General features: G+C 38.7%; 2 protein-coding genes across 5 annotated transcripts in view; both read right to left on the reverse strand.

Moving 5' to 3' along the window:
- Positions 1-9,639, reverse strand: part of pgm5 (phosphoglucomutase 5) — a 174,057-nt gene extending 164,418 nt beyond the window's left edge. Inside the window, exon 1 of the mRNA XM_043716994.1 lies at positions 9,275-9,639. Within this exon, the coding sequence (XP_043572929.1) occupies positions 9,275-9,532 (258 nt within the window). The 5' untranslated portion in view covers positions 9,533-9,639. The remainder of the gene's footprint in view (positions 1-9,274) is intronic.
- A 7,837-nt stretch (positions 9,640-17,476) lies between these two features.
- prrc1 (proline-rich coiled-coil 1) overlaps positions 17,477-25,953 on the reverse strand; it is an 81,998-nt gene continuing 73,521 nt past the window's right edge. For all 4 annotated transcript variants that reach the window (XM_043717029.1, XM_043717022.1, XM_043717006.1 and 1 more), the window contains 3 exons: positions 22,524-22,627; positions 21,255-21,357; positions 17,477-18,437 (listed from right to left, as the gene is read on the reverse strand). In XM_043717029.1, coding sequence (XP_043572964.1) covers positions 18,228-18,437; positions 21,255-21,357; positions 22,524-22,627 — 417 coding nt within the window. In that variant the 3' untranslated portion in view covers positions 17,477-18,227. The remainder of the gene's footprint in view (positions 18,438-21,254; positions 21,358-22,523; positions 22,628-25,953) is intronic.

Consider the following 25,953-nt stretch of genomic DNA (forward strand, 5'->3'; position numbering starts at 1 on the left):
CTGTCTCTCAGGATTCCCTCCAACAACTTGCCCACCACGGACGTCAAGCTCACTGGTCTACAGTTCCCTGGCTTGTCCTTACCACCTTTCTTAAACAGTGGCATCATGTTAGCCAACCTCCAGTCTTCCGGCATCTCACCTGTGATTATCAATAATACAAATATCTCAGCAAGAGGCCCAGCAATCACTTCTCTAGCTTCCCACAGAGTTCTAGGGTACATCTGATCAGGTCCTGGGGATTTATCCACCATTATGCATTTCAAGACATCCAGCACTTCCTCCTCTGTAATATGGACATCTTTCAAGATGCAGAGTTATTTCAGTGGCAACAAGAGTAAAGCACAATCCTCGAGAAACTCACTTGCAGCAGTCATCTTGAAGTTATAAGTAAGCATTTTCTTACATCATGCGTCAGTTTAGGAAGCTCGACCCATTTCACCCTTTTGTCGATGACTGGGCCCAGTCGTTTTCTTTTTGGGCCAACACCATTTATACCAGTGAAAAAGAACAAGTAATTTTCCTGACAGCCTGTGGAGCTTCAGCATTTTTTTGTCATTAGGAACCTAACTTTTCCTGACACTAAATCTTTTGAGAATTAATTGACATACTTAAGGAATATTACAAACCTAAGTCTTCTTTAATTCTGATTTGCTATTGCTTTAACTCAGCAATTCAAGAACCAGAGGAACCGCATCAGGGTTTTTGACTCGGTCAATATGACTGGCAGAAGCCTGTGAATTTGGTGTAACCTTAAATGAGATGGCTTAGAGACTATCTAGTTTGTGGGATTAATAACTTGACTGTGCACAAACGATCAATGGATGAAGCTTAGCTGGACTTCAAATAGTTGCTACAATTGACTTGGGATAGAATAGAATCTGTACAGTGTGGAAACAGGCCCTTCAACCCAACAAGTCCACACTGACCCCCGAAGAGTATCCCACCCAAACTCATTCCCCTACCCTATTACTCTACATTTACCCCTGCCTAATGCACCTAATCTACACATCCCTGAACACTATGGGCAATTTAGCATGGCCAATTCACCTGAGCTGCACATCTTTTGATTGTGGGAGGAAACAAGAGCACCCAGAGGAAACCTACACAGACACAGGGAGAATGTGCAAACTCCACACAAACAGTTGACTGAGACTGGAATCAAACCTGGGTCCCTGGGGTTGTGAGGCAGCAATGCTAACCACTGAGCCACCATGCCAGCTTTATGATTGAAAAATGAAGCAAGTGGAGTACGTGAGTTGCAAGGTATTCTAATGGAAGTGGGCACCCTCGGCACTCTGCCTGAACTTGGGAATACCATTTGAATGCAAGCAACTGCACAGCCTCACTCAGAAAATATCCTGATAAGAATAACTCTCGGTCGGCCCACAGCAAAACCTCAGTACAAAGTCAAGTCTTGGCCAAACAGTTATAATTTTCTTCAGGATCCTGCCCAGTAGGTCACTGTAATTGTTGTTGATGTGCCGATTCGGGACAGCAACAGAGTCCTGTTAGACTCAAATGGAGTAAGATAATTCATAGGCCAATATTCAGGAGGGTGTCCAGGAGAGCTCATAACCTGGAAACATCACCTTAGCAAAACCCAAATCAGAACCATTTGTGATAAATGCCTGATTAAGTGGTCATCCAGTTCAAAGGGAGGTTGATACTGCTGCAGCTGTACCTGTGATCACAGAACTAGTTTTTAATAAAATTTGTTCTGGACTCCAGCCCTTACCTTAGCGCGAGACCTTGGCTAGATGGCGAACCTAGACCAGGGAACCTTTGCAGGTTAAGGGTACAATCTCTGTTCTGGTCTCTTATGAAAAGCAGCTAGTTCAGTTGCCAGTGATTTTAGTAAAAGTTTCCAGCCCAACCTTGGTGGGGTGAAATTAGTTGTGACAGATACACCAAAATCGGGTCAATTTTTTTTTTCAATTAAAAATAGGCTGCCTAAGTGAAGTCCTAATTAAATACCCAAAAACTTGCCAGTTTAGGGACTCTCAGAAGAACCAAAACAACTTTGTATGTTCACCAGCAAGCAATTTTGGAAGGCTCACTCCAGTGCCATTTGCCTATGGGCAAAAGTAGAACAGAACTCAGAAGACCAAAAAGTGAAGCAATCATTAAACCACTCCAATTCACAGGATGGGCCAGTTTTGAAGCCCAATAGGGTTGACTTGTCTTTGTGGGGTTTTTAAACAAACAATAAATTGTTTTCACAATTGGATAAATATCCACTACCTTGGATAAAGGATTTGTACGCAAAGCTAGCAGGAGATTTGTCCTTCATGAAACTGGACATGAGCCATGTTTACTTGCAATTGTGTTTAATCCAGGATTCTCAGAAGTATGCTAAAATTAATACCCATAAGCCTTTGTACCAATATACAAGTCTAACGTTCAGTGTATTGTCAGCCTGTTCAAATATTCAGCAGACGATGGAGAACATTTTGCAAGGTCTACTTCAGGTTGCCATTTACCTAGATGATGTCCTGACAACAGGAAAACTAATAAGGAACACTTAGAGAACTTGACCAAAATCCTAAGGTGCTTTAGGTGCATATGCCTTAGAATGGAAATGTGTGTATTCCTGGCACCCAAAGTGACCTACTTGGGCTACAGAGTCGACAAGAGCAGGCTACACCCATTGAAAGATAAAGTGAGGGTGATCACATCTGTCCAGGAGCTTAGGTAATTTATTATGGCAAGTTCATACTCAACCTGGCATTCATCCTGGCATCATAGCATCAAATCTTAAAACAAAAGGTCAGGTTTGGAAATGGCCTCATAGACAGGCCCTAGCTTCGATGAATTAAAGAATCAACTATCATTCTCAAACATGTATGCACACTATGATCCCAAGAAAGATCTGGTATTGATGTGCAATGCCTCCCAGTATGGCATTGGCATGATATTTGCTCATAAGTGGCCCATTACAGAGGAATGGCCAACAGCTTACGTATCTTGAGCTTTTGTTAATGCAGAGCATAAATGCATCCAGATACAAAAAGGAGGATTGTGGGCATATTTGGAGTCAGGAAGTTCCACCAATACCTTTACGGGTGAAAATTGATGATAATCACAGACTACAAACTCCTATTTAGTTTGTTTAAAGAAGACAAGGCAGTGCCACCAATAACTTAGGGCTGCATTCAGCAGTGGCCTCTTAATTGGGCTGATAATTAAAGGTGAAAGGGCATCACGAATGCCACTGGGGAGAAAAGAGTAGCATAAGGAGTGGGGTCAGGGCTGCAAAGTGAGAAAATGAACTGCAAAGGGGAAAGAGAGGCAAAACAGAACATTGAGGCTACCAAGAGGTGTGAGGGCTTGTAAAGAGGAAATAGGGTTTGCAAATGGGAGAAAGCAGTCGTTACACAGTATGAATAAATTACAGTGCAGGCCACAGAAAACATGTTTAGTATATTGTATATACAGTGTGTCAATTTTTTTTAAAAAGCATATACATAATTCTGTTTCTTGTCTTTAATTGTTGTGTGTTTAGGAAATTTAAGTGGTCTCTATAAGCTTATTTTTATTCTGTTTCAGTATGAATCCAACTAATTCAAATGATAACACACAATATATTTTTACAAAGTGACTGCTTCATCTAATGAAGAAATGAATGAGACTGAAGAAGTCAAAAGATGTGCAGGTTAGATGGATTGGCCATGCTACGTTGTCCATAGGGATGTGTACATTAGGTGCATTAGGCATGGTTACAGGGATAGGGTAATGGGGGTGAGTGTGGGTGGCATACTCTTTGGAGAGTCAGCATGAACTTGTTGGGCTGAATGGCCATTTTTCCACACTGTAGGGATTCTATGAAAGTCCCAGAAAACCAAAACCCCAGAAATCAAAAATAGTCCTCCGGAAATTGCAAGAGGAGCCCTAACAAAATATTGAGCCCCGATCAGTATAATTTCAGTTAATCTTCACTGCACACTAAAGCATTTTGTCCTTCTGAAAGCACTCTGTGAGGAATTTAACACAATATTCCAGCAAGTACCTAAACACGGATTTTATAAAGACGTGGCATAATTTCCTTTGCTTTTTGTGTTCTGTATATACTTACAAAGAAGCATGCACAGCTTATCCTATCCATTTGGGCATGTGATTCCCCAAATGTCTAAGCACACTTTAAAATTGTAGCACCTGGTTGATGTTGTCTCCCTTCATTCTTCCTTTCACAATATTTTTAAAACCTGGACTGGAAAAATTAGGTTCTACCAATGACGTACGTGGAATCAGTAGTGCTAGAAAAGCCGCAGTAAGAATTTGGAATCTATATTTAAAGAGATATTTTCTTCAACTTCTCTCTACACAGTTTAACTTTTCAGAATTTTTTGGAGGGCATTGGGGCAGGAATGTCATTAGTAGTGGTATTCCTATCAGTATTCTACAAGCAATGGAGTGCACAAGCAGAATGTATAGCATATGGTATCAGGAATACTCATTACTTCCACTGCACTCTAGTACTGGGTACATCTTATGGCAGGGATAGTAAATGAATGCCTATCAAGGCTGGGGTCCAGCAGGAAATGTTGGAGACAACAGTGCTATCAAAATCAAAAATCAAAAGCAGTGCTATCTCCTCAAGAGAGATAACTGCAAAATACAGTTATCTCCTGGTCTAACAGAGACCATCAAAATCAGTTGGTAAGAAAATTCTTTATGCAGAGAATGGTGAGGATGTGGAAACTGCTGCTATGCAGAGTGATTGGGGAAAATAATATAGATACTTTGAAGGGAAAAGTAGATAAAACACATTAGGGATAATGGAATAAAAAGAGATTCTAATAGTTGGATGAAAGAGGATGGGGAGGTTTAAGTGGAGCATGAATGAACTGATGAGGCCAACTGGTCTGGTTTCTATATAGTATTGAAAGTGGTGTAAAACACATAGACACTTAATTCCCATCCAAGCTAGCACAGGAAACATTTCCAAGGACATGTTAGATTACTCTCTGCAGATGCAGTATATTGCAGACCAGGGCCAATAACTTCAATTGCACCAAGTACTGCCACGTGTTCTAAGGAAGAATCTTCTCAGACCCAAAATGTTCATTGTGTATAGGCCATGAGCACCAACAGCAGTAATATGTTTGACAGAATGATTGTGGGTTCTCTTACTTAGGAGACAGATGATTGTGGGTTCATTTCTGTCCTTCATTGGTCTCGTGAAATGCCTTTTTTTTGATAACTTCAAAGACTCTACATAAATGTAAGTTGTTACTATTATAGTCTACCACTGCCACTGATTGTGAAATGATTTTTCTGATGCAACAGAATGATCCTCATTGTAACATTTTATTTGTTGTCTGCAAACTTTGCCTCTGTTTTCTTGATGCATGGGTGTTATGAGACATGCTTGCTTTAGCCTTCTGTTCTTTCTTCCATTCTTAGAAAGGGTGTCATAAACACAGTCTAAACAAAGCAAGTACTGAATATGCTTACCTAAATGGTCACACACTGGGGGAAATGAATGTCTTTTTGTTATGTTGCACATGATCAGAAATGTATAAAGTAGCCCAAATGACAAACTTGCTACAGTTGAAGATTGGTTTGTATACTCTTGAGGTAATAAACCTGCAATTAAGTAACACTTTCCAATCTCAGGGCTTTCCAAAACATGTTATCAGTACAGAGGTTATGCCATATACACATGTACGAATCAGGAACAGGAGTAGCCCATTCATATCCTCAAGCACTCTCACCATTTAATAACAGCATGGCCAATCTAAATCTTCAATCCACATTCTCACCGATCCCTGATAACTTTTTAGCACATGGCTTGACAAGAATCTATTTACTTTGCCTGAAAAATATTCAAGGACTCTGCCTCCGCCACCACTTGGTTAGGCTACAGTGAATACAGTGAACCACTCTGATGTCTGTATCACAAATAGAAGATTGGTATTTGAATAGATTTAGTACCTTAATACCAGTATAGAGAGGTTATGCCTTTCAGAGAAAAATAAATAGGCTGGGACTTTTATCTCCAGAAAAGAGAAAGCTGAGAGAACCCGATAGAAATGTTTGAAATGATAGAAGGGCTTGAAAGGATAGAATTAGTGACCAATTAGTAAGATATTCACTCATAAATTCAAGAAGGAACTCAGGAGAAACCTAGTTACCCAGAGAGTGTTGACAGGATGGAACTCACCAGCAAAGACAAAATGAGGTGATAGAATAGATGTCTTTCAGGGTAAGCTAGATCAATGCAGAAAGGAGAAAGAACTGAAAATCACATTGATAGTTTTAGATAAGGAAGTTTGGGTAGAGGCTTGTGTGGAGCATAGAAATGTTGGGCTAAATAGCATGTTTCTATGCTATAAATAATTAATTCTTCTAACTTGCAAAAGCCCTATCCTGCCTATAAATTCCTCCATCCTATATTCATGCTGTTGAAATCAAGATCCATCAGTATCCAATTCCTCACCCTTGCCTCCAGGACCAACCAGTTCCTCTTGTCCACATATTTAATTTCTCTAGTTATCACGTTCAAAGTCTAGGTCCAACATAATTTAATTACATCTGATGTATCCATATCACTCTTCAAAATTTGAAGATTAAGGTCCTGAAAGGGGATGGCACAGGTTATCCGGTTTCTTTCCACAGTCTAAAGATGTGCAGATTAGGTGGGTTGGCCATGTTAAATTACTCATGATGTCCAGGGATGTGTAGGTTAGGTGGATTAACCATAGGTGGGATGCTCTTTGGAGGGTCAGTGTAGATTAAATGGGCTGAATGGCTTGCTTCCACACTCCAGGGATTCTATACATTATGAGTTTTAGCACCTCTGATTAAATTTTAAAATGCCACCCAAATTTGCTCAAGATTCAAGATGATATATCTAAGTCAGTGGCAAACATATCCATGTATTTGCTTTTGTTTCAATGTTCATAAAAAAGTGAGGGATAAGGAGGAGGTCAGTTATTATTTGGAAGACACAAGTCTAGATGGAAAAGAGAAACAAAAGGATCTCGGAATACAAATGTATCAATCACTAAAAGTTGTGCAACAGGTTTGTGAGGCCAGAAAAGAAGCAGGGTAGCACTGAAAGTAGAGGTCACATCCCTGTCTGGTGGGAAAGAGAAATGCTCTCTTTGGATTCTGTCCATTAACTTGAGCTACTGACATAATGTAGTCACCATGAAATCCAACAAGGAATTAAGCAAAATCTCCACATGGGTGATGAAAATAAGGAATTAGCTACCTCTAAGGTGACTGAATAGAATTGTATAGACACATTGAAGGAGAACTAGATACACACGTGATGGAGAAGAAAGAGTGTTATGATAATAGATTTAGATGAGGTAAAGTAGAAGGAGGCTTGAGTTGAATATCAACATTAACATGAATGGATTAGTTCAAATAGCATGTTTCAATGTCATATATCCTATGAAATATTTCTCTTTTGCCCTGACCCTCCAAATTCTATATCTACCAAGAACTCTGCACTTCTCCTATTCTGGCCATTTGCTTCCAAGCATTTTACATCTCTGTTAGCTCAACTGGCGATGCAGAGTGATGCCAATAGCACGGCTTTAATTTTTGCACTAGCTGAGATTACCATAAAGGCCCTGCATTCTCAATCGTACCCCTCACCCGAACTGTGTTGACTCTCAGGTCAAACTCATCAACTTTCCCACTCTTTAATGAGTCAGTAGCCATCTAGAACTATGGTGATTTTATCTTACTTTTATTGGTGACTGTATCTTAAGCTGCTAAAGTACCAACTTCGCAATTAGCTCTATCCTCCTCTTTAGGAATTCCTTAAAATCTACATCTCCTCAACTGTTCTAACATCCCCTTTTATGTTTTAGTGTCACGTTTTCACACTCCTGTCAAACACCTTGGGACTGTTTAAGGTGTTAAAGGTGCTTTATAAATGCAAATAGTTGAGATGCTAATTTCCAAATTATGGTGATACTCCCCTGATGTGCTGAACATTGAGCTCAATATCAACTACTGTCAAGTACAAAACTCCCCTCTTCAGAAATATCCAAAGTTTATATTTAGTTTTGTGGAATTAATATACCAGAAAAGATCAAATAGTCTTGGAATCAGAAAGTGCAAAGTCCTTACAAAACAAACCTTCACAAAAATGTTAGATCGCTTTTTAAATAAGAAAATCTCCAAAGAAAGGAGAACAAAATCATAAAACGCTACATCTGGCCAACATTGCCACAGGGATGTAAATTTGGAATATATGCAAGATCACGGAAGATAAATTAAAGGCAGCCGAGATGTGCTTTCTGAGACATATGATGAAGATTAGTTGGACAGCACATGGGAGCAATGAAAACATTTTGAGGAAAAGCAGGCACACAAGAAGAAATGTTACAAATGATCACTGGGAGACAACGATAATTCCTTGGACATGCCCTTAGGAGAGAAACTGAAACATCTGGTTGCGACTGGTAAAAACTGGAGACTACAGAGCAAGAGGGAGACGAAAAGAGGACATTGCAAAACATGACACCTGAAAAATTTACCAAATTCAACTTTTTCTAAGAGGTGCTGCCATAGTTATAGCAATGTTACATCATCAAATGTGGCTTAAGATACAGATCCATGTAAAACTTCAAAACATACCAACTGGTTATGCTTACTGAAACCTTCAATGTATCTATATATTAAACACCCCTAGCTGAAATAAATTGATATTTAATTCCTTTCCTTAAGTTTGGGTCTGCTTGAAAAGTGATTCTAAAGCAGGTTAAGAAAAATATGGAAAAATCAACCATTCATATCCAGACTGGTGATTAATTGATTCATATGCTGGGTTTTTTTCCCATATCCCAATATGTTTCTGTGAAGAAATCTTACGTGTGCCCTCTACTCAATGTACGTGTTGGGTTGAAGGTGAGACGTTTCCAACACAGTGCCACCACATTTTATGTTATAATCCTATCTGCCATAAACTTACAGGAATAAAACAGCGAACTGCCAGTGCTGGAAATCTGAAACAAAAACAGAAATTGCTGGAGAAACTCGGCAGGTTTGGCAGCACTTGTGGAGAGAAAGCAGATCTAACGTTTCGGGTTCAGTGACCCTTCTTCAGAACTGGGGAAACACCCATTAGTTGGGATGTGAAATTTCAAAAGTGACTTGCAAAAGTTAAGGGGGAGGGGGGGAAGAAACCCAAAGATTGATATTCCTACAGAAATCTATGAAGATACATTTTGCGAATGCGATATCCCCCTGAGTTCAAATGGCATTAGAATAATTTTGGGCATTTATGTTTTTTAGAAAGCTTTCTGTCCCTTACCCCGTTGGCAGCTGCCATCTGGACAATGGTCTCTATAGCGGTCCTGCTGAAGTATCTCCCATCACTTCCTACCACCATGGTACAGCCTTGCCGGTCTCTCAAGTCTATTGAAGACAGCACACTCTGAGTAAAGTTCTGCAGATAGTTCCTCTTGCTCTCGAACACGGAGGTTTTCTTCCTCAAGCCGCTGGTCCCGGGTCTCTGGTCGTCGTAAGGGACGGTCTGAACTGTAACTACGGGGATGGGGGCGTTTTCCATACTGCCTGAGCTCGCTTCGCACTCGCTGAGCTTCAGTTGCTGTTATATCCTTCGCTCGAAGTCTATCTGGGAGTTGCCAACAAAACACACACACACACAACAATGAGCAGAGGGACGAACACTTTGAAATGAACTACAGCAGCGAACCAAAAATAGCCCCTGGAAAGAACACTAGAGAATTATCGACTTGCGCCAGTGTTGTAACTGGATGCTGTGTGCGCTGCAAGCAACACTTGTTAGAGGGAATCACTCGCTGTCAGCCCCGAGCACAGCTCCCTCCAAACACCTCCTAATGGGGTCAGGGCTGCTCCAGATCTGTCTCCGCCTTTCCCAACAATAGCAACTTAAACCACTCCGCAAACACACCGACCTCTGTGGAACTTGACATCAGCATATTCGTTAGTTTCTTCAGGGTTTTACAACTATTCACAAGCACAATTGTGTACTTTTAAAAAATTGATTTGACGAGATACGGGTAGTTGCTAAGGCCGTTTATTGCCCACTTCCAGATGCTCTAGAAAAGGAGCTGCTGTTTGAACCCCTGTAATCGATGTAGTATAAGGATACTAATAATAATGTCATGAAGAGGATTCCAGGATTGTAACCTATCCATTAGCGAAGGAACTGAGATGTAGGCCCATATCAGGATATTGTGGGATGAAGGAAAGAATTATCAGTGGTATTTGCATATATCTGTTGTCCTTGTCTTTCTAGGTGGTAGATGAAGCACGCTTGGAAAGTGCTGTTAACGGAGCCTTGGTAAGTTGTTGCAGTGCATCGTGTAGTTAGCATTCACTGCTACCACGATACACAATGGTAAAGGTAGCAGAAGTTGAAAGGTGTAGATGGAGTGTCAGTCAAACAGGGCAAACGCTGTTGAAATTCCTGAATGATGTCAGGGCTGCACCATTTAGGCAATTTGCCATTTTGTTTTTTCCTCGTCATGATGCTTCTTGCTGCCAAGCTATGGCTCAGTGGGTAGTAAGATCATCTATTGAGCAAAAGTGAGGACTGCAGATGCTGGAATTCCGAATGAAGGGCTTTTGCCCGAAACGTTGATTTTCCTGCTCCTCGGATGCTGCCTGACCTGCTGCGCTTTTCTAGCAAGACCCTGATCCGATCATCTATGGAGTCAATGGCAATGGGTTCAAGTCCCACTTGAGAATAGAGTGCAGTACGAAGGAAATATTGCATTATTAGGGAGTCCATTTTCAGGGAAGAAGCCAAACAGAGACCCAGTCCACTCACTTGGGTCAATAGTAAAAGATTTTACAATACGGTAATCAGTGAACTATAGAGGTCCTCCGCATTTTCCTAGCCAATATCCCATATTGACATACTGATGATTTGATTATGACATTGCTGTTTACAAGATCATGTATTGCTGCTGTATTCCATGTGACTTGAACAAGTTATTCATTTTAAGCCACATCCAAAGAACAAGTGGCGCGACAGAAATGCAAATTTTAAAAAAAAAATCGTAACATTCCCATTAACACATTAACGTTTGTAGAATTATATATACGGCATTACGTAGAAGTTGGTTATCTTGGTACATCACTTACTCCGGACATAAACATTCCCAAATACTTTGACTTAATGCTTGCTTACTTGATGTAACCCAATAATGAATGTGCTCTCACCCGTGCATGCTTTTTTCAAATTGTTTCATTTTCAGTAATTCCATAAAAATAGTATCCTATCATATGTTGGAGAAGAACACAACTACTGGCCATATTTGAAATTACAAGATTTTAGATAGTATACAACCCAATTCACTAAACATGGAAGACCCAACATTATGACTATGTAGCTGCACATGTTCAGGTAGTATTTACATTATTTAAACACAGTGCATACTCGCATTGTGTACCACAGCTTGTTTAAACAAAGAGATGTTCCTATTGATGATATTTTTGCCCCTCAAATCTCAGACTCCTTAAAACTTATTTCTTTGACCAAACTTTTGGTCATCTGTCGTAACAACTAGTTATGTGATTCTGTCAGAAAGTGACTGCTAACACTGGTGAAATAAGTATTTTTTAAAAAAAGTTAGAGGTACTTTCATAAACCAAATGTAACTTGTTTTTATAAATAAACAAAACCTTCAAGCCCAATTGCTCCATACGAACCTTCTTGTTTCTATTACCAATAATGGTGCTCTAAACAGAGTTAAATATAGCATTTTGAACCTGATGCGGCTGATATGCACAGTGGAATACATTATAAAATTTACTTGCAGACAATATAATCCCAAATAGCATAGAACATCACTCAAAACCAAAGCAGGAGGACTTAGGATGAAGCTCTGACAAAATAAGTGTTTTTAGTTAAACTGGAGTCACCCGATGCAGGATCCCAAAGCAAATTCAGTTTTGAACATTTGCCTTTTCAAACAAGCCTCCAATAATTTTCTCAGGCAATTATTGAGCATTTTATATGCCGCTAGTGATTTTTATAACATTCATTTAGATCTCTCACATCTCTAACCTGCATGCAACCCTGAGATCACTCCACTGCAATTTTGATTTTTACATATCTCCGTTGTAAAGTTACTCCACCACCGAAGTATGTTACAAAGTTATGTAGAGTACTCAAAGTGGAAGACAGGAAGCTTGAATTTGTTTGTAGCAAAGGTAAAGGAGCCACAAATTCGACTCCCTCTAAGAGGGAGAGAACTTTTCTAAGTTTGGAGATTTACACAGAAAATGGTGTCAGTAGGCAGCTGAAAATGTACAGACAGTTCTAATATTGAAACATGTATCAATTAGCTGTGATTGGAAAGCTTAGGCTTGTTTTGATGTTTTGGCAACAAGCTTGAAATCAGCCAAAGAATTTAAACCAAGTATATGCAAACTGAAAACCAATCAAATTTAAATTGGATGGGTTCGACAACCTCAAACCAATGCTATAGCAATTTTCTTGCAATGTCCTCATGGGTATAAAAGACAGAGGACAGAGAGGTGCTAGCCAATTGCCATCTGAAGAGACAGCAAACCTGCCATCTGAGGAATAAATACCTAGCTCTCACACAATCACTAAGCTCCCTTAAAAAAACCATAAAAAGGTACCACAGCATTTCTAGCTAAGAGGCCCCATGGAAGAAATTACAGACAAAACATCCCTGACAGCAGGATCAGTAGAAGAAAGGCTGGAGAGACAGCACAGGCATAGCATTCCAGGAGACACATTCCACATGAACTTTGAGAGACTACGTTTTAATTTATTGTTTTATTACTTGGATTTATATAAGTGGGACCTATGTTTACTGGAACACCATACCTGTAGAATTTAGTTCAGTTAGAGAACAGTTAGATTGGAGGGAATTGTTCAGTTTGTTAATTGTTAGGGTTAAATAAATTGTTACTTGTTACTTATAAAAGTATCAGGAATTCCTTTCATTTAACTATTCTTTTAATAGATTACACAGGGCAAGGTGAGCTTCTCTGGGTGTTTTGGTTTAATTATTAGAAAGGAACCTCTACTCCCACCAAAACAGATTGGCGCTGGTGTTCCAGTTTAATTATCAGAGGGATAATTATTACCTTTTCCCCTTTGTAAAGAGTAGCTATTCCTTTAGATGTCTGCACTCTGGCTTTCTCTCCCTAGAGTTGTCTACGTCTTTGTTCCTCCAAAATGCTCCTTAAAATATAATTCTTTGGCCAAACTGTTCATCATGAATAACAATTTCATTTTTTTTCCTAACACTCCAGTGAAGAGAAGTGTTTTGAATTTAAATTTTACTAGTTTAAAGATACTAGAAACTAAACACAGGTTGTTGTTCAACAAGGCCTCTCTGCAAAGCCTTCTCTTTCCTATGAGGACATGTGCAATGTAATTCATATCAAACGACTTCTGATGCATTCTGGGGAATAGCACCCAGTGTTAGCAGCATTTGAATTACACATACTGCCAGAAGACAACAACATTCAGTTCATCAGGCTGATGCAAGAATGATCCTTTTTCTATACTCAAGCACTCCTATAAATCAGGCTTGGAAGAACCATCGACATCCATAATAAAGTACAATAGATACTTTTCACATCAACAGCACCCTCTTGTGTCAGTCTGTGGTGTTTCATGCTACTCAGTGTTAACTAACAAAAAGACTGGCTTGCCTCATGTTCCCTTGGAAAAAAAAAGGGCTGGAAAGAATCCATTGCATTGTTGGAGATGAGGTGGGTCAATCAGGGGTAATGTCGCATAAACAAAAAATGGGAATTTGGAATACTCCCCAAAAGAATTTAAATTAAAATTTTGGCATTTTCGTAGATTTTTGGTATACATGAACACTTAAGATTAGAGAACCATGATGAGAAAATAATGGCTAATCTATGTTTTATATTTCTGTTATAAGATAGGCTCAACAGGCTGAATGTCCACTTCCTGCTCCTCTGTACCAATCACCTTGTATCCTCCAAGACATTCAATGATAAATAAAAGAAAGTCTGTTGTGATGACAGGTTAGCAGAAACTAGGATTAGGAATGATCCACACATTTTATAACTTATTGTTGCCTTCATCTTATTTACCAGATCTTTTTTGACAAAAATATGTCTACCAGTAATACTTTATCCACATTGATGTAGACTGACCTTTGACCAACCAATATTAAAATTGATAAGGAATAACTCAAGAATGCACAAAAGTTTAGAGTATTTAAAATCCTTGAGCTGATTCCCTAAGTAACATCATGGCTGATTTCCCAATTCAACTCTATCTCTATATGCCTTAATGTTCAATAGCCTGCACTTAATTTATACACACCATGACTAATCAACAGTTCTGTAAACCCTTAAAATAAAGATATTTTCTCAACTCCATCTGAAATAGTTGATAGAATATCCTGATATAATACCCTAGCTTTGAATCTGTGGGAAAGTTCACTAGATTAGTTCCTGGGCTGAGGAAACTGTCCGAACTTTTGGTTGAAAAATCAAAACTGGATACTTTTAAAATCAATTTGTTCAAATATGTTATGATGCACCTCTCAAACAGGTGGGATTTAATCTAGGCCTTTTGGCTCAGACGTAGTGACACTACCACTGCACCACAAGATCCCTAAAAGATGCTAAATAAAACGAGTCTATACTTGGGAGTATAAGAACAAAAAACTGACCTAATTGAAACACAAGTCTCTGAAGGGTCTCAACAGCCTCCTGCCTCCATCCCAACTCCACTGGCTGCGAAATCCAGAACACAGCCACAATCTCAGGATGAAAGATTTATGATTTAGGACCATGAAGTGAAGTGTCTTCAAACATACGCCCCCCACCTCAAATAGGTGTGGGATGCTCCACTGTTAAACATATTTAATGACCAAAATAGATTAGCAATTCCAGGCACTCAAGGGATATCAAGGAGTGGGGAAAGGTGAGGTGAATCTGAAGATCAATTGTGGTTTTATTGAATAGTGCAACATGTGAAAGGCTGATTTGGTCTGGCTCTGCTCCTATTAAGTTCTTCTCTTGTGAAACAAGCCCCTGAAGATGTTTTATATTGCAATTAGATGATCTCTCATTCCTCTGAGCTCTAGAACATATCAGGATACTAAGGAGATAGCTAAAGTGTTACAACTGGAATGCACTGTGTATTGGAAAGGGGTTCAACTAGGACTTTCAAAAAGCAATTGGGTAATTACTTGTAAAGGTAAAATGTTTGCAAGGTCAATAGAGCACCATCAGATAAATTTTGCCTTCAAACAGCCAACAGACACCAGCTGAATGGCCACCTCCTGTGTTGATTATTCTATGGTTCTCTGACACTAGCTAATATGCCACAAACCAGATAAGTTAGCTTATTCTGTGGGTAACATGATTTTTATTTCCACATTCAAACACAAGTTAAATCTGAACTGAAGGTATTCCAGAATAATGAACCGTAACAAAACAAGGAAGCATTTACTGTCAAGTCTTTGAAGGGACCTTTTATTGCAACTCAAAACAATGTAAATTTAGTGACAAGGCATACCCAAATAACAAATCTCCAAATCAATATATATACCTGCCTTGTCAATTATTTCTAAACAACACAGGTCATAAATGCCCATGATTAATGGGGGCACATTCTAAAAACAGGACAATTTTGCACTCAACACATGGACACATACACAAGTTCAGTAACTTTAAAATCTCAACAAATCAATACTGAGAGGAAGGCAGTGATGCCATTATACTCAACCATGGAGTAGAAAATAGTGAATTTAATCCATTAAAGAACATGGAATGTTCCATTTTGCACTTTCTGATAAATACCACTTTGTCACTACTGCACAAAAGAAACTGCCAAATAGAGTTTTCTGATGCTTATTTCTCATTTTCAATTAATGATCAGCAAATCAAGAAACTAAATAGAGTAGAAAACTTGCTTCAAAATCATTTACTGGTCAAATCATGGTCCCCATAATAGAACAGGCCTGTGGCAGATGACCATGTATCCATTATCTAGCTGCTGCTAATGGACGATCTGCTTTTGCTTGCTGAACCATTATCTTTGATCGCTTATGGACTCACAAAAGGTGCCTTTGGTAGGTCCATATGTTCTTTGATTTGGCTACCACTTACCTCTCAATACAAAAGTCCCTATGAGAAATGCTGACAAGGACATTTAACACAATTAACAAAAGCAAAAAGGAAGCTATTGAAAATGTCACCTTCCACAATGATGTGGAAATGCTGGTGTTGGGTAGCTACCTGACAAAGGAGCAGCACTCTGAAAGCTTGTACTTCCAAACAAACCTGTTGGACTATAACCTGGTGTTGTGAAACTTTTAACCTTTCACAATGGAATTAAACTTAGAATCAAAGAGCGTCTACAGCTCAGAACAAAGCCATTCAACCCACCGAGTCTGCACCGACACACTAAACAGCATTCCACCCAGACCCCAAACATATCCCCATAACTCATTTATCATGGTTAATCCCTGGTCACTATGGACAATTTAACATGACCAATCCACCTAACTTGCACAACTTTGGACTGCAGGAGGAAACCAGAGCACCCGGAGGAAATCCACGCAGACACTGGGAGAATGTGCAAACTCCACACAGGAACAGGAGGCCATTCAACCCTAGAGCTTCTTCAGACATTCAACTAGATCATCGCTGATCTCTACTTATATTCACCCAACTGCATTGGCTGCACAAATCTTAATAAAATTCTTGATTAACAGAAAACTACTAATTTACTTGCAAATGTTCAACTGACATTGCAGACATCAACTTTTTAGGGGTGTCGTCCAGATTTCCATTACAATTTGTGAGAAGACTTGTTTTCACATAACTCATGATAAAATAGGAATGGCAGAGGAGACTCAATAGGCCAAATGGTCCAGTTCAAAGTTCAAGGCCATGTCCTTCCTGTTCTGGACCACTTTTTTTTAAAAAGAATGTTCAGGAGGGAAAGATAAAATGAAAATTGACCAGTGTTTTTAAGTTATGTTGTACAGTTTTTGGCAAATATCTGCAGCTATATAAATGAGAAGTAAATTTATTAACCTGTAATGTTATTAATGTGACTGCATAAGCTTAGGGGGAAAACTTCACAGGTGCAATACCATTGTGAAAACTGTGAGCGACCCAGTCTGGGACGTAGATCCATAACAAGAACCAAACTGAAACTTTAATATTAAAATACTTTGGCTATAGCTTATTTATAGACTCCTTGCATTATGGTCAATTGTACAGTCTAAAGGAAGGAATAGGTTATGTGTATGTACATGTGGCACAATGGTGGATTGAGGGGTCAGGGATCAAGTCTCACCTGCTTCAAGATGTATAACAACATCTCTGAACAGGCTGATTAGAAAAAGTGTACACACAAGTTATTACAGCACAGCATGAGAAAGTACAATCTATTAAACTTCAACTTAAAAGCATATTGCATTAAAAACATTGAAGATTGATGTTGCAGTTAAGGCAGCATTTTAAAGAAAACAGCAGCGTCAACTGTGATATTTCAGTTTTATTCCCTTAGAAATAAGTGACAAAATAGTGTAAAAAATAATCCAAACAAGCCCAGCAATAGCTTCACTTAGCAGTGAGATGATCTAGTTAGAGAGAGTGAGTGAGTTTCCATTAGATTAGAATTGGACAGATTGTGCTGTTTTTCATTGTACCTTGTTCCAAATTAACTTGACCATTCATTTTCTAAGCCTTTGTTTACCTTTTCAAAAAAAAGGGTTAACAAGTTGTAAATCATGTATCCATCATTTTGCATTTACGAGCCTTTAAGCCATAATTACTAGGGTAGAGGTAGGGGATAGTAAAATAAAAACTTGGCACCCAAATAGCCTCCACATTAATCATTACTTGGAATGTTTTTTATGATGATTAGCTGAAGATGTTGACAATATCGGTCATAAATATTACCAAGTCTTAGTGTTTAACTTCCTTGAGTTCCCTATTTCAACACCCAAAAGTATCGCAAAATTATTTCAATATAAGGTTGTAATATGCAAGATGCGGCATATTTCAAATATCCCATGACACTGGATCTTCAGTTTCTGGAATGCCCCATCTAACCAGTCCCTGTTCTGGCATACGAGGCAGCTACGAGACACATGTTTTGGTTCAGCAACTGAGTTTTGATGAATTTGTTTGAGTATAAAAATACAAAAAAGTCAAACCATTCAAGTGTAGTGAAGCATTTTTTTAAAAAAAATTCCCCACTGAACAGAAGGCCATGGTTTTACTTGTTAAATGCTCTTTGACGGTAATTGCTGTTTGTACATTCCTGCTAATGATTTGGCTGCACTGTAGATCATCTGCCTTCGAGACATGCCTGTAAACATGATGTGCCAATCAGTCCGGTTGACTTGAGGTAAACTCCTTTCCAACACTTCACCAACAGTCACCATCAGGCCGGACCATCTCAAATTGTAATCAACTGGCGTGAGGTTCTGTGCCTGATTAAAAAGAAAACATAGCCAATCCTGTTTTAAGCAAATACATCAGAATATCCAAGACATACATTGTCTCTCACGTAAATGGAATGGCAAGGAACATAAAAAGGCATACAATTAGAAAAATCTTTACTCATTAAAAACCAAAATTGCCTTGCAGTTGCTTCAATGTAATTGCAGCAAACTTCAAACATAATGGGCTTGTTCATCAGATCCCCTTAATCCCAAGAACAGGTTTTCTTGTGTGGATTAAAAGTAGAAAAGAAACCAGAAAGAATATTCACCAAATTATACTTCTCAAAACATGGAAATAATCTTGGGATTTTGAACAAAACCTAAGAACACACCCCAGCAGAGGTGGGTCAGGGAAGATTTAAGAGACTTTCAAAACTAAGGAGTTTAAAAGTAAAATGAGGAGGAGCTGTTTCCACTGAGAGGAGGGTTGGTAACCAGAGGCCACAAATTTAAGATAACTGTCAAACAAAGTGAAATAGAGGTTTTTTGGGGTTCTGGTCTGGAATATACAAACACAAGTTTAACACGACTGAGAAACAGAAGGGGAGTGGGACTAATTGGACAGCTCTTTCAAAGAACCGATGCAAGAACAATGGATTGGACTTTGATTTGTATAATTCTATGATTCCAATCTTTAAGATTTAAATCACAGCAGATTCCTACACCTGATTATTTTTGTTTATTAACATTGCTTGTGTCAATCCAAATAAGCATATGGATCACAAACTAAGAATGCCTGAGAACTGGGCCCAAGGACAAACTTAAAGGGTCAAAAAGAAATGTGACATTTCATTACAGTGAATTGGCAAAAATAATGTACTCATTTTATAAAAACTAAACTAAGTTTAACAGAAATAATTAATATAAGATCAATGTTAAACCATCATTCAAGATTAAAGGTGATGAACTTCAATGACTTTGCATTAGTGTGGAAATTTTAGTTCTCCAAAGATAACCTAGATCATAAAGTGACTGAAAAGGCATCTGTTTATTTTTCTCCTCTTTACCACACCCGAAGACTCTTCTCTACACTTTTGATCAAGACACAAGAGAGAGATTTGAAGGAAGTAAATATGTATTAGAGTTAAGAGAAAGGTGGCATTTCCTTCATCGCTCATGTTTGCCGAATTATATTGGCTCCCAGTTAAACAACTCAATTTAAAAACTCTCAATTGTTTTCAAATCCCTTTATGACCTTGCCATTCCCTCTCTCCATCTCACCTCCAAGCTCTAAGTTACAAGTTACACCTTCAGATGCCTACACATCAAGCTCTGACATTTCTTAGCCTCTCTCCTCCCTTAAGATGCTCCTTAGAAACACTTGGACCAAGATTTTGGTTATCTGCTCTAATATAATCTAATACTAATATGCAGCCCAGTGTCAAAATTTTGCTTTTTCATGTTTATCACATTAAAGTTTGCCATATCAATTCAAATTGCTGTTGAAGTCAAATAAATGACAAACTATCTACATCCCATTTCAAAGTAAATTTGAAGTTGTACTGCAGGAAAATAAGTGTTCAAGGCATCTATTGATTCTTTGGCTGCTATTTTGCTAGAAGCATGGGTGGCACGATGGCACAGTAGTTAGCACTCCTGCCTCACAGCACCAGAGACCCGGGTTCAATTCCCGCCTCAGGCAATTGCTGTGTGGAGTTTGCACATTCCCCCAGTGTCTGCGTGGGTTTCCTCCGGGTGCTCCGGTTTCCTCCCACAGTCCAAAAATGTGCAGGTTAGGTGAATTGGCCATGCTAAATTGCCCGTAGTGTCAAGTGAAGGGGTAAATGTAGGGGAATGGGTCTGGGTGGGTTGCTTTTCGGAGGGTCGGTGTGGACTTGTTAGTCCGAAGGGCCTGTTTCCACACTAAGTAATCTAAAGAAAAGACAAAGTAGGAAATAATTTAATGCCTGCACAAACAGAGCAGAGAGATGAATTTGAATATGTACAGGAAAGGATCACCTGGCCCATGGTCCCCCTCCTACATTTGAAAAAAAAACATAATAGTTTGTAACTGGATACGAAAGTCACCCATAAAGATCACAAGATTCCCAAGCAGAATTAGGCCATTTGGCCCATCAAGTCTGCTCTACTAATGTTGCTCAAAACCATTCTTCTGTCTTCTCCCCACCCCAAAACAGTTTAAGCACATTTATAGAATTTACGGCACCATATCAGGTCATTTGGAGCAACTGATTTATATTAGGTTCTGTGAGTTGCTCCCACCTTACTACTGTCTTAGCATAACTTTATAGATCTTTTTCCCTCTTGTACATGTCTGGTCATCTGCTTTATCTTAAGCACATGCACACTATTTATTTCAACCACTCCCTGCAGTATGGTAAGCTCTGCATTTTTACCATTTTTTGGATAAAGAATTTTCACTGTAATTTATAACTGGATCTCGCATTATACATAAAATAGTTTCTGAAGAGAATATTTTCACACAGTATGAAATTACCTGGAGAATACCATAAAAAAAACTGATTTTTGAATTAACATTATTGAAACATTTAAAAGACTAACATTAAAGAACAAATTAAACACAAATTTCCTACCAAAGTCATTATGGCTATACAATGTTGCATGCCCAGAGCCAATATACAGGAATTACATTTGCAACAAAGCTAGACAGTAAATCTATGTTCTGGTTTGATGCAAAGTTGACTGACCACTTTCATAATTGAAGTTATTCCATTATTCACTGTTAAGGTCAACATGACATATATTAAACTGAACTACAGTCAGATTTATAAAGCAAATGATTTTTATGCAAACATCAGGGTTCAGTATTAGTAACATACTGACCTGTTGCACATATTCTAAAGGCACTGGTGTTGCTTGTGTGAAATTTTCCAAATGAATACCATGAGCTGGATCTTCAAGAATCAAACAACCAATGTCAAACCACCTGGAAAGTTATAAGTGAAGTCAGATACTTATATCCGGTAAATGCCAGGACACAAGTTAATACAAAAATGACTTTTTAATATAAACATGGACAACAAATTATGGACAGCACATATCTGATATAAATGGGGAATCTGCGCAAAGGAAATTGCACTGCAGTGGTTTAAAATCTATGCAGTACACCACCTACTTTGCAATGTTCTACAGCTATTTCAACAAAGGTTTTTCCTTACACCACTGATGTGTCTTTGCCTCACTTGCACAGGAGCTGTATAAGCACTAGACAAGATTTACTGCTCCAATCCCTGGTGTTAATAGCAAGCATGATGGGTTGATCACAATTTTCCCACTATGATAGCTAGTGTAAGGAGCAATGTTAAATCATTTAAAATTCATTACTATTAGTCATCATGGAATCGCTGTTAGGCAGAATTTGCAGATGCAAGATATGTTATTTCCACATGGCAAAACAAGAACTGTCAGTATTTTGTCCCTCAAATGAAACTTATGAACAATCCAGAACTTAATTTGTTCTTCACTTTGATGTTAAAACATTATATTTGATTATCTTTACAAATTTGTTGTTAAAAATATTCTGGCTTTGTATTTAGTTACATTATTTGTACTTTTTTAAAAATAGAACAGCTCTTCCACTTTGAAGGATTTCTACTTCTCCTCGCAAGCCTTATCTTTTTGCTCAATAGTGGTTCAAACATTCTGGATTCTGCTTGCCAGATCGGATGTATGCCCAGAAACACACATCAGAATGCTCTGGAACTCTTAACATGAGAACCAACATTGGTACTGCACTGGAATTTAAAGATCTAATAGGTAATTTCCCTCCACCCTGGAATCATTTGCAAATATACCCCCAACTCTGAGATAGAGCTGGACAGTTCCTTATGACTTAGCTGAAAAATTAGTCAGGGAATGTCAGACCTGGATACGACCAAAAATGACAGCGAGTCACCATCATTAACCATCTCCAATCTTGAAAACCCTCAGGTCAGACTAGCACCCATCTGCCCATTCATGCACTCAGGCATTCCATAATATGCACGCATCCATTAACATTCAGAATTGACTTTCACACTTGCCAGTTGGTGGTGAGTGGCATGCAAAGGGGACATGCCCTGCCTACTTCACAAAAGAGAAAATGTTGTTCACCTGTCTGGGAGCAATTCTGCAATGAAGCTCTCAATGGAAACAGTCACTTGTTTCTCATGAATCACTCCTGACCTCCTCAGACTATCTATCCTCTCTTGAGCTCCCTGGAAAACAAAATGACAATAAAACAATTGGGCATTAAACACAAACTCTTCATCTACATTTCATTTTTCAAAGCACTGTAGATTATTTTTGCTGCGTAGCAAATGATGCGCATTGATATTACCTCAGAAAAAGACTACAAAAGAATTTTCAGAAATGGTCAGTTATCTGGGGTATCAGCCTAAGTTGATCCATAACTGCATGGTTAAAAAAACCTGATTACAAGCCTCAAGGATCATTAAATTCAACTGCTGAGGCAACAAATACATTATGGTAAATCAGCTGCCATTTCCCTTTCAACTCACTTCATAGGTGCTTATTTTATTTTGGTCACCTGTGCCCTCCTGTGGCAAGATTGTAAAACAGACCCTAACATCATAAAAAGTTACCAACTTACATATACAGAGCACCTTTAACCGAGTCAGAGAGTTGCACAGCACAGAAACAGACCCTTCAGTCCAACTCATCCATGCCAAACAGATATCCTAAATTAATCTAGTTCCATTTGCCAGCACTTGGCTCATATCCCTCTAAACCCTTCCTATTCACCTACCAATCCATAACAGAACATGGTAAAATTTCCCAACTCTTTACATTCCATTTGTATTTATCTTTGAACTATCATGGAAAGTTTTAAGCCCATCAATCCCTCAAATAAGCTCTAGCTTCCATCATCACATAGTTCATTGTATTTTAAGGATTCTGGGCTTTTCCTCTTCATTAGTCTCATTACCAATTCCATGACATGGTCACCCTGTGACTTGTCCCACACTGGCCTCAAATAGGTTCTAATTTGTAAATGATACTGGTTCCTTTGATCTACCCTTGTATAATTTCTTGCGTTAACCTTTTTCCAGCTTTTGCTGAACTTCAGGCCTTCTGCTAGAGAACCACCATGTGATCTCTGAGCTCCTCGCAGTGCTTGAATGCCTCATGTTCAGTGCCATAGAGTTATACAATACTTTACAGCATAGAAACAAGCCAACTAACCCAAGTAGTCTGTGCTGGCATTTAAGTTCTGCACAAGCCTCCTCTCACCACTCCTCATTTCACTCCCTCGTCCTTTCTGCACCTATGCGATTAACTTCCACCTATGCTTTGTTCTTTTTTGCTGAACCATAGCTTGACATCCCCTATGAGTCAAATCAAATCTTCTGCACATCTATTTTACTGACGCCATTTTCGTAGTGTTTAAAGACATCTGTTGGGTCACCGAGAGAAAGAAAGTCTCAGCCTGTTTGGTCTTTCCTGGTATTACAAAAAGCTTAAAGTGGCAAAGGTTGGGATAAATTTCGGAAACAAGTGAGGAATCACTTGAATAGTGGAAGAAGTGCTAAGCAAGTGGATGCATTGAGACAATTTTTGAATTTGTTCCAGCAGCCTGCAATCAGAAACAGTATGCAATAAATAAAATTCTCAAAGATTACACACAAAAAGGAATGCAGTGGAAAGAACAAGATCAATTTTTGTGAGGTGGTAACTATGAGCATTGATGAAAGTGATGCATTTGAGGTCACTGACGGATTTTGTTTTGTTCTACAAAGGTTTTGATACGGTTGTTAAGGCCCCTCATGACAAACTACTCAAAAATGTAAGAGCCCATGTTGAACACAAATTGGCAGAGCAGGAGGTTTCAGCAATTGGAACTCTGCTTTATGTGGGGTTCTCCAGGACTCTGTGCTGGGACCCTTTCGGTGTACATTATGATTTGGACTTTAATGGAGGGGATAAAAGTTTGTGGATGATATGAAAACTGTTAGGGTGGTAAAGATTGAGGAGAAAAGCCATGAAATTGCAGGAGGATATCAACAGACTGGTTGCCACAACCTCCAGGAATAAGGGCCAGAAGTGGGATAACGGGATTACGTTAGTTTTATCTTTGGTTTACTGACACAGACAAGTTGGATCAAATGGCATTGTTTTGTGTTGTAAACATCAATATGAATCTGTATAAAATGAACTGAACATAAGAAAACAAACATGTAAAATGTTGCACGTGAGAAGAGGTGTCAAAACCAGTCCTGCAGACAAGATAACAACATAGCTAAAAGTAGCATCAAGGGACCAAGGACGAAATATCAGCACTTCCAATCACTCAAAAGTAGCAGCAAAATGGAACAGGTAAATAACTGAAAAACATTTACCAAGTCAGAGGAAGTTTCTAATCAAATTGCATAATGTGCTCATCAGACAACATTTGCAGAAGTTCTGTGCACAGTTCTAGTTTCTATCTTACAGTAAAAAAAAAGTATACTTCCAATAGGCTTGTTTGCACAAGGAATTGCAGCATATCTATGTAAATGTGTGGGGATGACATTACTCCATTCGGGGTCTGATCAGTAATTCAGAAAGGTTCTGTACATCTTCCTTGCTTTTGTATTGTAGTCTTGTTTCTGGTTTATAACTCAATGTGGTCTCTGAACTTTGAAATGATTGAACTGAATATTGCTGACAAACAAAAAGTGTTCGCTGAGTGGACAGATCCTGAGACAATTCAACAAATGTGTCTAACTGTAGATTAATAAGTATTATAAATCCAAGACTGCAAGTGGAACACAGTCTGTTCACTTAGAGAAGATTTCTTGGCTGAAGGGATCTAATCTCACATTCTAATAAAGAACTGTGAGAGGTAATTTCGGTTTAAACTTTAAGATGTGCCTGGACCACAGACTGATCTATAATAAAAGACAAAACTTTTGTTTCTTTTCTAACAACCATTTTATATACTCAAAAGTAGAATAGTTTAAATTGTGCAGAATGCTGACAATTTGTGAGCGATAGTAAAAACAAGCAGGCTCTTGATTGATGAAGCCACTAACACAGGCAGGGAAGGATGAGTCCTTGATTGATAAGACTGCTAGCACAGACAGAGAATAAGTCTTCTTTGACTGATAAAACTACAGGGTGAGAAAAACAACAACTTTAGAGACTCTGAAAACATTTGTTGCAGACTTTGTGATAAAAATAATGATGTTTTTAAGAATGTGAACCTCATGGCTCGTTAGAGCCAGGGAAGGGAGGGTCTGGAGACGTTTGTTGCAGACTTTGTGATAAGGGTACAAATCGAAGAATAATGATGTTTTTAAGAATGTGAACCTCATGGCTCGTTAGAGCCAGGGAAGGGAGGGTCTGGAGACGTTTGTTGCAGACTTTGTGATAAGGGTACAAATCGAAGAATAATGATGTTTTTAAGAATGTGAACCTCATGGCTCGTTAGAGCCAGGGAAGGGAGGGTCTGGAGACGTTTGTTGCAGACTTTGTGATAAGGGTACAAATCGAAGAATAATGATGTTTTTAAGAATGTGAACCTCATGGCTCGTTAGAGCCA

This window comes from Chiloscyllium plagiosum, chromosome 2 (genome assembly GCF_004010195.1).
Source record: "Chiloscyllium plagiosum isolate BGI_BamShark_2017 chromosome 2, ASM401019v2, whole genome shotgun sequence".
Classification (NCBI taxonomy): Eukaryota; Metazoa; Chordata; class Chondrichthyes; order Orectolobiformes; family Hemiscylliidae; genus Chiloscyllium; species Chiloscyllium plagiosum.